The sequence below is a fragment of the Toxorhynchites rutilus genome, chromosome 1 (assembly GCF_029784135.1).
Source record: "Toxorhynchites rutilus septentrionalis strain SRP chromosome 1, ASM2978413v1, whole genome shotgun sequence".
Taxonomy (NCBI): domain Eukaryota; kingdom Metazoa; phylum Arthropoda; class Insecta; order Diptera; family Culicidae; genus Toxorhynchites; species Toxorhynchites rutilus.
Window position 1 is genome coordinate 13,830,449 of NC_073744.1, and position 14,680 is coordinate 13,845,128.

At 41.0% G+C, this 14,680-nt stretch overlaps 1 protein-coding gene across 1 annotated transcript; it reads right to left on the reverse strand.

Annotated features, from left to right (window-relative positions):
* Positions 1-1,427: 1,427 nt before the first annotated feature.
* Positions 1,428-14,259, reverse strand: LOC129762223 (dolichyl-diphosphooligosaccharide--protein glycosyltransferase subunit STT3B). Its single transcript, XM_055760285.1, has 5 exons — positions 13,787-14,259; positions 12,279-13,503; positions 12,005-12,216; positions 2,563-3,033; positions 1,428-2,492 (listed from the first exon to the last, which is right to left on the reverse strand). Exons 1-5 carry the CDS (start codon positions 13,951-13,953, stop codon positions 2,225-2,227), a joined length of 2,343 nt encoding a protein of 780 aa, XP_055616260.1. The 5' UTR covers positions 13,954-14,259; the 3' UTR covers positions 1,428-2,224.
* Positions 14,260-14,680: the final 421 nt, after the last annotated feature.

Genomic DNA, 14,680 nt, shown 5'->3' on the forward strand with positions numbered 1-14,680 from the left:
CGTTGCCTGAATCAGTCTTGTCAGATTTCGGGGAAAGCCAGGTTCGTGCATGATTCTCCATAGCTGTCGTCGGTCGATTGTATCATATGCGGCCTTGAAATCAACGAAGATGTGATGCGTAGGGATCTGATACACTTTTGGCACTTTTGGAGGATCTGGCGCAGTGTAAAAATCTGGACCGTCTTCGTGCGACCGGGCATGAATCCGGTCTGATAATTTCCCACAAATCTACTTACTATTGGCGATAGACGGCGAAAGATCATCTGAGACAGAATTTTGTGGGCACCATTGAGAGTGATGACACAATAGTTCCCACAATCCAGCTTGTCACCTTTTTCATGGATGGGGCAAATCACCCAGTCCTTCTACTTCTCCAGTTGCTGTTCTGTGTATCAGATCATGACTATCAACCAGTGCATACACTCTACAAGTTTTCCCGGTCCTCCATTGAAGATCTACGTTACGAGGCCATCCTTACCAACTGCTTTGTGGTTCTTTAGCTGATTAATGACCTCCTTAACCTCACCCATCGTCGGGGGTGGTGCGTCGTCGTTGTTCACTGCACCGGTGTAGTCCTCATCAAGGCCATCTTGGTCTCCTTGTCTCCAGGTGACGCTTTTTTCCTGAAAGAGATGTGTTTACTGCCTTCGCTTCAGTCTGTATCGTTCCACGTTTTGTTAAGTTAGTCGTTGCAGCATGACTGCGCGTGCTGCATCCTTCTCGCTCAGAAGTGTTCGAAGGCACTCGAAGTCAAACCATTCCTTCCATTGACCTTGTTGTCTTTGTTGTGCTGCTTTCAGAATACTCCAGCATTCACCGAGAGGAGCAACATTCAGTTCATCTACCACCGGCAACGCAGCTTCAAGACGACGCGCGATTGGATTGGATCCTGCAGTCTTCGTCAATGGTACCATGGTAAGCGCTGATGACATGTGTTATTGACGAGTGACTGTTTAGAACAGTTTGACCATAGTGGTCAAGATCGATGTTTTCGCCACGATAGGTTCTGACCACGATGATGTTTGAGTAGTGCCGATCATCGATCCAGACGTGGTTTATATTTGTTTCCGTTTTCTGTAGTATAACGATATTGGATGCTGGAAAAGATGCAACTTATGGACATTTATAGCAATAACAGTAACCAAAATGGGATTTTACTGCCTGATGCACAAACCAAAACGAAGAAGTGTTCTAAAATATCAAAATTACAAGGGTGAATGAAAGCGATACAGTTATTACAAACAGCGTTCGGAATCATAGAGAAAGAAATAATTTTCACTGAAACTGTTCATTGTTTTACTCCTTCGTATAACGCATCGCATAGTTTTCGCTCACAATCACTCTAGTTTGGTTTAAGTATAATAAAAACCGCCAAATGCAGTAACTATCTGCTTGAATTACAAATGCATGAGTGTTAATTATTTTAATTTATTTTAATTTTTTCCTATCGTGTCCAGAGAATGTGCATACCTGGTGCAATGGTTTTGCCGTTAAAAATGCTGGAAATATAAATCAACTGCCAATTTCATCACCGAAACAAAAAAAAACAGAACAAATTTGCACTAACCAATGGTGGTCAACCCAGTTTGCCAGTTCTAAATAATAAACAGAAAAAAGGTCTCTAATAGACCTTGGAAATTTGGCTTTCCATGCTGTTTTCGATAGTTATCTTCCATTCATTACTAATTTAACGATTAATCTAATGCAATTTTTCCCAGTGACATTGGAATCTCATCTCTCGTTTATTTCCGCTACAATTGGAAATTATATTCGCTTCAAATTGTTTCGCCAAAATTGCAAATTCCACTAGAATTCGTGTTGGGTTTTCTTCTATTCTTCGTTCAGCAAAGGGCTTGTTAATATTGAACTATCGATAATTGATTCGGTTAAAACAGATCAGCCTTCAAGTGCGCTAACAACTAAAGAACCAAATACAATCAAGTGAACTCTAAACATTATTTTCTACAATGCTATTAACGCAGCGCTAGTGGAGATCATCAGCGCGCGACGATCGGAGGAGGAATTTTGCTTATTATTTGTCTGCAATAGGTAATATTTGTTTGATTATTATCTGTGCTCTTTCATTGTCTCAGTAAAAACAAAAAAAAAAGAAACACAAAATCGCTGATATTCCAGTTACAGATAGCATCACGCAGAAAGACACACCCTCTTATTCTTTATCGCTTTCTCTCTCTCGCAGTCGATGGTAACAGTTACCGAGAGTTTACTTATTCCGTTTCCCTTTGATCACCACCGGACGGTTCTTGATGAGACCTTTCCTTCGCTTGGAGGTCTTACGGGACACAAAGTCTCCAGCGGGGACGACACGATCTTCGGGCTTAAGCGCCGGTCGGTTGAATTCGTGCGGTTTCTTCACCCGATAAATGCGAACCAACCAATGCTCGCTGGTGTACGCTTCCTCCAAGTACGTCAGATCGAAATCTTTATTACCGATAACGGCATTTCGGGTACGATCGTAGCCAGCGGGACCCCTGCAGACAGGAGGAAAAAGAAACAAATGTAAAAACCATTTCAAAGTCTTAGTTCCGACAAAACCCATACCTATAATCCAATTTCAGTTCGCCAAACTTGTAGTAGCTCAGTTTGTACATCAAGCAGTTGAGAAGTGCCGGTGCGCCCTCCGCATCAATTCTAAACTCCCCTCGGTCGGTGAAATAGTCGCTTTCCCTTATGTCTTTCGGATGTTCCCCCTCGGCGATTCTCACCATCCACAGGAACTTATTGATGTCATCTCCGCTGTAACCGATAACGCCACCGAAGATAACCAGCACGTAGTCCACATCCAGCGAGGTCATGATCTCGTAAGCCTTATCCTCCGGTGAGGACATCGCCTTCCCCACTAAAGCGATGTGACTGTTGTTCCACGTATTATTGTCCACAAGTGTAGTTCGATTGGCCATTCCCGCTATCTGATAACCGTAGTCCCACCAAGACATGACACGAGCGTCCGGAGCAGTGTTTTGCCATAGCCAGTAGTAAGCTTCACGGAAATCATCCAAAATGTTGCGGGTGCTGGAATTCAAGAAAAAGGTTAATACGCCTCTAACGTCATGCGACTATTAGAGCCCCCGCAGACTGGGAACTTTTGTCGATCGATGGTTTGTACGGTACGGAGTGACATGTATATGCGCAACTTAACGGATTCAGTATCGGCCGATAAAAAAAAGTTTGATAGGCTTTACGATTGCATTCAAACTATTCTGTTGGCCAACTATCGGCCGACTGTATAATCAGTATTGGCTATCTTTGACTCTACTTAAACTCTTAAGCTGACGGCTCTCTATATTAGCATGTCCTAAAAAGAACCTAAAACTATTGAGAACCAGAGCAGTGGGCCCAAAGTCCCTAAAACAGAGGCGTCTCGTCCGCCTGCTCAAACTGTTCATAGGACAGGTAGACAATCTCAGAAAAAAAGTGTGTATTACTTCACATTTGTAACATGGATGAGGAATTATCGAAGGTTATTTTTTTTTGTTATTTTCATACTATCCCGAATATCCTTAGTTTATTTTCTATTTTGGGGGAACTCAATCCCACCGTGAAGAATGTAATCTGATAGCTTTACTTGATTACACTACCCAATCCGCACGCAACACAACCTTAACGCCACGAAATAAACAGTAATGACTACTGTGTTCAAACCCTTCATCTGAACCCGCAGTCATCCAAGCAGTGTTTGTGTATTTTCAAGTGCGACAGGGCAAACACTGTCAACTACGTATGAAACGATTACTACTACTAATGCGCCGCTTTGCGTAAAAATGACGTTTGAGGTTCAATGTTTTCTGCTGAACGAAACCGATGAAAACGATAGAAAATACACACCACCACTCTTCAGAGGTTGCTCGTGGTTGTCATCGTTCCTCTTTTTGTTTCTCTTTCTGCTCCTTTCTCCTCATTGAAATTTGAGAGAGACCACGAGACCGCGAAAGTATACAGCACCAAAAACTCCGGGCGAGCATGATGCAAATAAATAAACGAACAAATTCATTCATTATTTTTGTGGTTGTGATGGTGTTCTTTCGTTAATGTGTGGTTTTAATTCGAGCGTTTTTAAATATTTTGTTCATTCGACAACTTGAACCTGGTACATATAGTACACGTTTGCCTGCTTACGGAATGTCTAACCACCACAGAAACATTTATTGCACCCTAAAACCTCCACATGCCAAATTTCGTTTCATTTGCTTGATTAATTCTCGAGTAATGCAGAAATTTGTGTTTCATTTTTGTATGACAGCCCCCCTCAGAGAGGGTGGAGGGGTCTCAAACTATCATGAAAACCTTCTCCGGCCCCAAAAACTCCTACATACCAATTTTCATGTCGATCGGTTCAGTAGTTTCCGAGTCCATAAGAATCAGACAGACAGACAGACAGAAATCCATTTTTATATATATATATAGATTGTTTGATTACCTAACACATTATTCCTGACACTCACTTAACCATTTGTCGATGCATTTCCTGTTTATTCCACAAATAGGTACTATTATAATATAAAATCATCATCAGGCACAGTTTTCGTTCAATGTTTTTGCAATTTGGGAAAAAACCTCTTATTTCATCAAATAAAATAAAAAAAACCATGTGTTAAAGTACATTTTCATTCATAATTTTGATTTTGAAAGCATGTTTATTCCACCTGAATATCCACCATTATTTTCGCTTCCCAATGAAAGCAAACGAAGCTTAACTCTGTCTATGCGAATATACTCTTCAAAATCAGAATCCGAATTGGATTACGATTCCAATAATACAAAAGCAAAAGCAGCAGGTTTTCCATTTCCCTAGTCTTTATTTTTAGATTTTCCAAAACAATACTCGGAACTTGAAGTTCAGTATAGTTGTATTGGTGAACCCGAGTGCGAACCCAGCAGCTTTCGGGTTTAACCTAGTGCGAAACTAGGTTGAAACTGATTTAATAAAAAAACGTGTTCAGTTCTGATCGGATTCGGTCCCACCTATTGCTGAATGTATTCGATTTAGTGGAAGAAGTGAGGATTACCCTATACAAACATTTTTAGTTTGGATATCCACAAAATACGCCCCGAAGAAATCGATAGCTTAATTTCCTCAGAAATTGCAGATCTGTCAACTGATCAACTACTCACCCGTATTCTGGAAACCGATCGAGTCAAAATTACCCTAACGAATTGCAATTTTTTATTTTACAATCCGTTCGACTCTAGTCCAATCGAGTTGTAAAAATGTGCAGCATTGGCACGCAATTCGACATTGACAACATTGAGCTCTGTGTTCCATTTCTGTGAAGCAAAAATGATCACAAAAATTTCAAACTAAACTTAGATCTACATATCAAATATGTGTTCTATGTAACAAAGTAACAAATTGTCTGCAAGTGGAGAAAAATCATGAACGAAAATTGTGTCGGATGATTATTTTATATTATGGATAAAGTTGCACCAAATGAGAGGAAATTTATAGAAATAACGTTAAGTTAGGATCAGGGCTGGCTTCTACGTATTTAAACAATATCGAGTGATAATTTTCATTCAAATTTCAACCATTCAAAATTGCTTTCGGGTCTGCCAATCTAATACAGAGTAAATTGTTCCACGAATACAGATGAATCACTTTGACGTTTTCTTGCAAAAAGACGAGGTTGCCACATTTGCATAGAACTATTGAATTAGTGTCGAACGGATTTAAGAATTGAAAAATCGATTTCGATCAAATCGTGAAATTTGAAACCAATTGGATTCTGAAATGTGAATGACTATTCGATACTGTTATCACAAGCATGGTTCATGGCCCATGGAATGACAATGACGAAATAATACGGTTCCAAATAGAAAGGTATATCAGCCCCATTGAAGTTGCCTGGCGTATCGTTGGTTTCCCAATTCATTCAACAAGCACATAGGAATGAATGTCTCTAAGTATAAACCTGAATTAATCCACCTATGGTGAGATGTGACCTTTCTTATTTCATGTAATTTTAAATTATTACCGGTAGACTTTTTCTTTCAAACGAAAACTATTGCCTTCATGTTCATTGTTGGGCGTGGAGAAATGTCGATGCTTAACAAGTATTTGTTTCCAATTATCCATTTCCCGAAAAATCGAACATTTTCCAAAATCCGCAAAGTGCAAATATGCTGCGAAAAATTAATGGCTAGAGGGTTGGGAGGTTATTAATCTGTAAAATAGTCGTTCCACGTACTGATGATTTTCCCCAACTCCTCTACACATGAAATTCTACGGACCGCTATGGTTATTACGGTCAGAAATGTATCTTTTAAATAATATTGGCTAAATGAATTGATACTTACAAATATTCTCAATTGAAAATGCTGAAATAAATGAAAAAAACCTCCGTCTTCCAAAGTAAACAAACTAGAATGCGCTGCGGGGGTCAGATGTATTGGTATTGATCCAGTAGAAAAAAAAGTTCGTTATGGATAACGTTCGATTTTTCGAACACTCAATTTGCCCGGTTGTTATTTTTCTGTAGGGGGCTCAAACATACGGTTTTTGCCTTACATCACAATGTATATCAATTTTTTATCAAAGTTATACTGTAGAAAAGTTCATATATTTATTGTATTTTAATGGATTTTTTTTATTGAAATTGAAAACACCTTCCAAACATACTTGCTTGAATTTACTGCCTAATAAAGTTATACAAAATTGAATGAAGTTGATGGTAAGTGGTAGCTTATAAATTAAACTATCTTTTGGTGCAAAAACATTATCATTTGGATGCTTTTCAAAGGCATGAAAAATTATCAAAATTACTGTTCGATTTTTCGAATTCTTGGCACGAAATGGGTTAATGAAATACATTGGACATATAAACATCCGTTCAAATCGTTTCATTCCTTCTTCTTCATTGATCACATTCGATTAATTTTATAGATCGTTAAAACATTCAAACACACTTACTTAATACATTAGTTATGTTTTATTTAACACCTAACATATTCATTAGGAATAATTTATATGCCAGAACAACGTTTGCCGGGTCAGCTAGTTAAGACTATAAATAAAGCTATGAAAAAATGTACTTTTGACATGTGCATCTCCAACTAGACACATGCCATGCTAACCAACCGACTAATAACAGCTAAATTATGAGAATGGCTGCATTTAGAAGGAGATTGATAATGAGCTATTTTGTTTTAAATCACATCATGATTCATAATTTGTAGCTAAAAATAATTGTTAACAAAAATTCGAAGTTTCGAAAATTCATAAAAAAAATCGATGTTTCACAAAGTTCGTCAAAAATAGTTTTACCATCTTGGACTATTTTTTTTTTATTTTCTACATGACTTCTATTTTATATGAAAAAATGTAAAAAAAAATCAAAAATACATATTTTAGATATTGCAAATTAAAGTTTTTTTTCGTAAATAAAAAAAGAGAACTAATTTTTTTCTCAGTGTATATTTTTTCACATCTTAACATGAACACCTTATAAATCTTTCTAAGACACTATTTCGGTATGACTCATACTTTTGAGATATAAATTATCAAAAATGTCTCTTATTTTCAAAAGATACACTTGAGTTAAGAAAAATCCCAATTGCTGTGAAAAACTCAAATTTCATCCAACCCAAACGGAATACAAACATTCATTCGAATCAAAAATATATGTTTTTAAAATCTGCATTTTTCGGACGATTTCATTTGGAATTGCTCTATGTGCACATTACACCGATTCAGTATCAGCCGATAAAAAAGTTTGATATGCTTTGAAGTGCTCCCGTGGTCGAGTGGTTAGCGTCACACATTATCCTGCCGGGGGTTCGGGTTCGAATCCCGTTCTGGTCGGGAGATTTTTCGTCAAAGAAATTTCTTCCGACTTGCACTGTGGTCACGCGTATTCTAGAGCTCGCCACTCAGAATACATTAAAGGCGTGTTATTTGGCATAGAAATCTCAAATAAGTACTTATACAAAAATGACGCAAGTAATGCTACGTTGAGACGGCAAATGTTCCACTGGGAAAGTTAAAGCCATTCAAGAAGAAGAAAATGCTTTCCGATTGCATTCACTCTTTTCTGTTGTCCAACTATCGGCCGACTGTATAATCAGTACTGGCTATCTATGAGTTACGCACACGGCGATTGTTTATCGGCCGATAGTTGATCTTGCTCCTAGCTGTGGCGTTCGACACTCGTGTCGTATGAATATTGACGTAGGACTACGTCTAACCTTTCAATATAGGGGCCCATTTTAATATTTCGATGTGACAAAGTGTTCAGTTTTTGAACGTTAATACCTCTTTAGTTTAACGATGGATTTTGATTCCAAATACACGAATTAATAGGACATATCCTCAGCAATTTTTTGTATGCTCTACATTACTATTTTTCAGTTCATTTAAAGCTCAAATTGATGAAAATTGGAAGAAAGAGATCCCTACTTTCCCATACATTTTGTCTGCGCTACCGCAGCAAACAGCTATTCATTACAAGCAACCACAGGAACGGGCGAAACGTAAGGACAAGGTGAAGACGAGTGGGGAACGCAGAAGAGATTATGTATATAGGCGGTCGCTACAACGTACAAACCACGAACCAAACGCTGGAAAGATAGTTTGCGGATCAGCAGTTCGGTCGACTTCTGATAGCGACGAATTTCACGCAAAACGACGATTCCCGGTCGGTAACGATGTGGCTTCTCCACACCTCCTGTGGCTGGTGCACAGAAGGCAAAGCAAAGGAAGCGTCGGTTTTATACTGAGATAGAGTGGATTGTATACCCGACCTTTTCCACATTCTTTTCATTATATTTGTAGCTCAACTCGCATCATATTAAAGAGAGCGATGGTTGTGCTTGGCCTCACGGTGCTACTGACATTCAACCGAGACGTCATGTTTTCAGCGCCTTTCCGAAAGAGATTCATAGAAAATAAAGTTTTCCCTTACCACCGGATGAACAGCTTTTTTCAAAGCTAATATCGGTCCTAAATACAGCGTTACTCTTCAGCAACATTTCGTTTGGATACCAGAAAAGGAGGAGGCCGCCTATAAGCCCCCAACTGGAAGAACTGAAAGAACTGGAACCCCCAACTTAAGGAAGTTGGTCCGGTTAGATTGGCCGCTTGGACCGGCAGTTTTTACTGCCCCTTGTATATCCCGCTGTTCGCACCAATTTTCTCAGCATCGTTTTCCCGCTACTGACGCACGATTTTGGCGCCATTCGCCGATCTTCAGCCCGCATCAGAATAGGAGATGAGAAAGGAGCCTTGGAGGTCTCGCTGTCGGCGGTTCCGTGTTGGGCCACTTCACCTGGCCCCTCTGCTGTTTTATTCCCGGGCTTCAATCGCTGCCTGAAGATTTTTCATTCCCCCGCCACCCCGCTGCGCTTGGGTGGTGCTGACTGGAAGAGGCTTGTTTTGCTTTCGGTATGTGAAAAGAAAATTTTTCTTCTTTTGTGCAGGAGTTCAGCAAAAGCTAGGACGCCCAGAGGACATAGTTTAGAGATTTTTCCAGAACATATCCCAAACAAGTGATTGATATTTTAAACACTTTAGTGACATTTTTTATACACAAGTGACATTTTTTATACCCAAGTGAAATTCATTAAGTGATTTTCAGCAAGTGCTTTTCCGCCAGTGAATTTTCCATTGCTCTTCCACAAGTGTTTTTTTCCGCCAAGTGATTTCGGTGTTCGATTTGGTAGCTGCGTCAACATTGTCCCCCGCCGTTACTGTCCTCCGCCGTTTTCGTCTTCCCTGTTGTCGTCCGCCGACGTCCAACGTACTTAATATAAGCAATTTTTTTTTTCGCCTGGCTTTACTTCGGTACAGCCAGCCTTTTACCATAGCTTCCAGCAGCTCCGGCGCCGGAAGGCCAACCAACATTTACAATGGTGTTCCCACCACCTGCACTTCCCCCAGATGGACTGATCCCTTTGGAGAAAACTTACAAATTTTATTGCTAAGAGCAACTGAGGATAACATTTTTCCACCCAACCCTTTTGTTGTCTCGAAATCGATAGAAGGTGTGATCGGTGATAAATTCAAGGATGCTAAATGTATGTATGGGTATGAAGTCGTTAATCGACTTGACCCCTATTGAAATCATTTTCCATCCCGCCCTTAATCAACGCAAGTGTGTTGTTTCATGCCGGGATGTAGTTTTCATGCCAGAAGAAGATCTTCTTACTGAACTATCAGAATGTGATTGGTGTCAAAAGAATTATTAGATACGATACAATTAAAAAAACGCATAACATCAAAGGTTCTTTCCAGAACCACCAACATGTTCATAAAGAGTAAACAGTAAACTAATTAATTTTCCAGGTAGATAGGTAGGTATTGACGCAGCAGAAGAAAATAAAACAATATATTTTAAAATATATTTAACAAGGGCTGTCCCTTACACTGGTCGAAAAATTATTCTAGATTACCTTAACATGGGTTCCCTCTCATTGCTCGATTCCGGGGAATGAGAAAGCGGATTCGCTAGCTAAGGTGGGCGCTTCAGAAGGCACACTTTTTGAAAGGCAAATTGCTTATAACGATTTTTTTCACATTCCTCGTCAGGACACACTCGTTAGTTGGCAGCGCATGTGGAGTGAAGATGAGTTCGGTCGCTGGTTACACACGATTATCCCTAAGGTTTCGACGAAAGCTTGATTTAAGGGATTGAATGTAGGTCGTGATTTCATTCGCGTGATATCTCGGCTTATGTCCAATCACTAGTATCTACAACCTAATCGCGCATTTCTATCGCATTGGGCTCGCAGCAAACAATCTTTGTGATTGTGGCGATGGCTACCACGACATCGAGCATATTGTCTGGTCGTGTATCCGGTTCCATGCTGCTTGCTCTCAGCTCTCTAGAGCACTGAGAACAAAAGGCAGACAATCGGATATCCCCGTCCGGGATATCTTAGATAGCCGTGATCCTGATCTTCTGCTTCATCTATACCTGTTCCTCAGAAACGCCGATGTCAACGTTTAATGATGTTTCCTTCGTTGTGTCCCCGTTTCATATCCCTCCTATGCGATCGATAAACTTTTACTTAGTCGCGGCAATACATACACACACTCTTTACAGATGCACGGGCCAAAGGTTGTGCAGTCCACTGATCATTCAACAAGAGCCAAAGGTTGTACCGCTCATGACAACTCTACACGAGCTGATGTTTGCGCCGGCTAGTGACCATGCTATCCTGGATTCCTCGAGTCGAGAAGACGCACCACGCTAGATATGGGGTACAGACTAGGGGGCGTTGCTGATTAATGGTCAGATGCATCCCAAAAGGAAGTATCCCGTGTCGGGCACAGATACAGAGCATTGGAGACAGCAACATCACAATTACGAAAACACTTGTAATACTAACCTCGAGCCAACCGCGAGTAATCGGTTACATATTACTAACATAGTTATAAGGCAAACATTGTCGAAATATTGAACTCCCGGCCCCGTCAGGTTGACGCCATATGAGCCTTAATAAAAATATATATTTTGGATAAAAAAAAGGGCTGTCCCTTTTGTATAGTCCTACGTCACCCCGACATTACCCACTCGTCTTTTTTATAATGGAATCGCAATTCACAATCGTTGATTGTTCATTGAAGTTCATGGAAGCTGATTATGTGTATCCGTTAAAAAGCGAAACATTTTTTCGCGTATTCAAATAATTTAGAATGCTTTGTGTAGGCTTTTCCTCTAAATAATCTATTACTGAGAATGGGATACATAAGATACCCTCAGAATGTCTTCTTAATTTTTCTCCTCCGTTGTACGGAAGCAATAACAGTATTTCTGAACAATATTTTCATTGTGCAACCGTTTACTTCAACAGTCAAACATCAGTAAGTAGTTAAGTAGTAAATCGAATGAAAAAAGTCGGCGGCAGACTGTCTGTCTAGTTTGCGCTCTCTTCATCAACCCAACTGTTTGGTTGGCTCGGTGTGCGCCCTAGCAGCCCAATCCGATCAAACTATCGGTCGATTAAAAAAAGGTCTGCAGTCTGCGAGGGCTCTTATGCAATCACTTACCCATCGTTACTATTGTAGAAAGCGAGTACAATCGATGGACTGCTGTACGCATTAGACGTAACCCAGGTGCAGTGTACCGCAAACATCATCAGTAGCATAAGAATCGCCACAATCACGATACTCTTCAGATTCGATCCCATTCCAACATTCTGTTCCCCATGAGCACCATGTGATGAGCTGTCATGTTTTGGTCGGTGCTTCAGCTTTCCTGCCTGTAATTAGTTGCGGATTTGTTCAGCATCTCAACGCTCAATATGAATTTAACAATGTTTACCTTATCATACAATTGCTTCCTCTCGCCGGTGCCCTCTTCCTGTTCGGAATCATTGCCATCTTTGCTATTAGGAGACACATCCTCTTTTAGGAACACTTCCAACAATCCGGAGAAGGCCACGCCAGCGAGAATGCAAACAACCGGAGTTAGAGTCAACATCAGTCGAACCATCACGCCGGCAAAGTAGACCGCACTGATAGCGTACAGCACGACAAACACCCGCTCGTCGTTGATCTTCTTGATGCAGTACCACAATCCAACGGGGAATGTACACACCAGGATGTGCAGATCGAAGAAGAACGAGAACCACGTTGTTGGCTGATGTTCCGACACGGAAGCAATGATAGGTATGTGTATCTTCGCGTAACCTGTGTCCCACAGCGAATAGAAGCGGCCACTCCAAGGTGCAATCACTCCAAGCATGGTTAGCAAGACGACACCGGTAAACACGACTCCGGCAGCAGCCAAACCGCCGATGATGAAAAGTTTCTTGAATTCTTGCTTGGAGAGTACGGTTTGCAGATGTTTCAGTGCAGCGACAGCAAATAGCAGTAGGAATACCCCCGATGCGGCCATGTGTTCGCTGGTACGAATCGGTTGGAATCCGACGAAAGGTATTTGCATCGATAGGATCAACCCAAGGATGTAGAACGTTGTGTATGAGGTGAATAGTCGCGGAGAATACCGTCCCATGATAAGTAGAACAAACACATGCAGCGGAATCAGATTGATGATGAACACGTATCCACCCCAAGCTGAAACCATGTAGAAGTAGGATAGTGCAGCGCAAGCTGCCCAGTAGACGCTTCCAGTTTTGACCGATTTAACCCACAGATAGTACGTGAACTGCAGCGCAAAGATTGCGATACCCTCGTTATCGTAAGAACCCGCCACCGATCGACTGATGTATCCGGGGACGATCGCGATAAAACTCGCCGCGAATAGTCCTGCACCAGCGGACCACAATTCCTTGGTCAGCAGATACGTTGAGATCGCTGTTAGTCCGCTGAAAATAGGTGCCAGGAAGACGCAAATATCCCGAATGTGCACCGGGATGTTCAGCGTGTGCAGAAGCCAATGAATACCACCGGAGGTAATCATCAGTCCAGGGTACACCGTGCCACCGACGATACGACCTAGTGGATACCAGGCCGATTCGTCGAACCAATTCAGGAAATTGTAGAATCCATTTTCGACCATGTGTGCCGTTGCGCGATAGTTAAACCTGCGGAGAGACAGAAACAAACATTCTGAACAAGACTGAAACGCACGGAAAATTGGGAAACTAATTCAATGAAGCAATACAATAATGCATTATATATTCATCCGTTAATCGGCAACCGCAATTAGATTCATTAAATAACGTTAAATGCTACTGCCGTGAAACGTGAAAGGTACACGTAATCCAAATAGTTCTTCTTTCTCTTTTCGATTGGCAGTCACCGAGTGATCGGAGGAGTAGAACTAAAACAAACAACAATATGATGTTTCCCCATGTAACAACTCACCAAGGATCAAACTCATGGATAATGCTCTCGAATCGTATTACCGCAAACAGGCGGCTGGAGAACCCACAGAGCCATGCCAGCAGCAACACGGCAAACGTAATCAGACTCGAGTAACCGGCCGTTTTCCGGTAGTTTATCTTCGCCGGACGAATCATTTTTTCATTCATTCTTTCTTTCCCTCTTCCTCCGTATATCACACACACTCAAAGTGCACCTTTCTGCACCAGAACCCTTCCCCGACTTTATCGAATCGTTTTTTGAGACTTTTCGCCGGATTGGCTTGAAAGGTTCTCACTCCCGGTTGCGATCGACAATTCTCACCAGATATTGTTGCCTTTTTCGACTATCTTCAATTAGATTAGATACATTCTGTAAGCCGATTTTGACTCGGCACTCCGCGAGACGAGCACTACCTTTTGAATGGACAGTGAAAAAAGCGACAAGATTGTAGTGGTCGGCAAAACGCGACGATAATGACACGTAGTTGCTTGCCAAACAGATGAGCAGGGTTGAACGGAAACCTGGTTTTGTAAAGGGTGTCGCTTCTTACTTGGAGAAAAGAAAAACGGGCTTACTTCGAGCATTGAAACAATTTTAGAATTTTAGACTGCAGACTGACTTATCGACCGATAGTTCGGTCGGCTTCTTAATCAGTACAGAGAGGTATGCATGTGCGCACATTACACCGATTAAGTTGGGTCGGTTTTTGCACCAGTAGGCCGATCCGACCAAACTGTCGGCTGAAAAAAAGTCTGTAATGTGCGGGGCTGAGTGGTGCCTCGGTATGTCGAATTAGAGGTAACTTACTATTTATGACTAATTTTCAGATAAATACTACCAATAATTTGTTTTTTTTTGCCGGACGAATAAAGAGCGAATACACATACAGCGTCA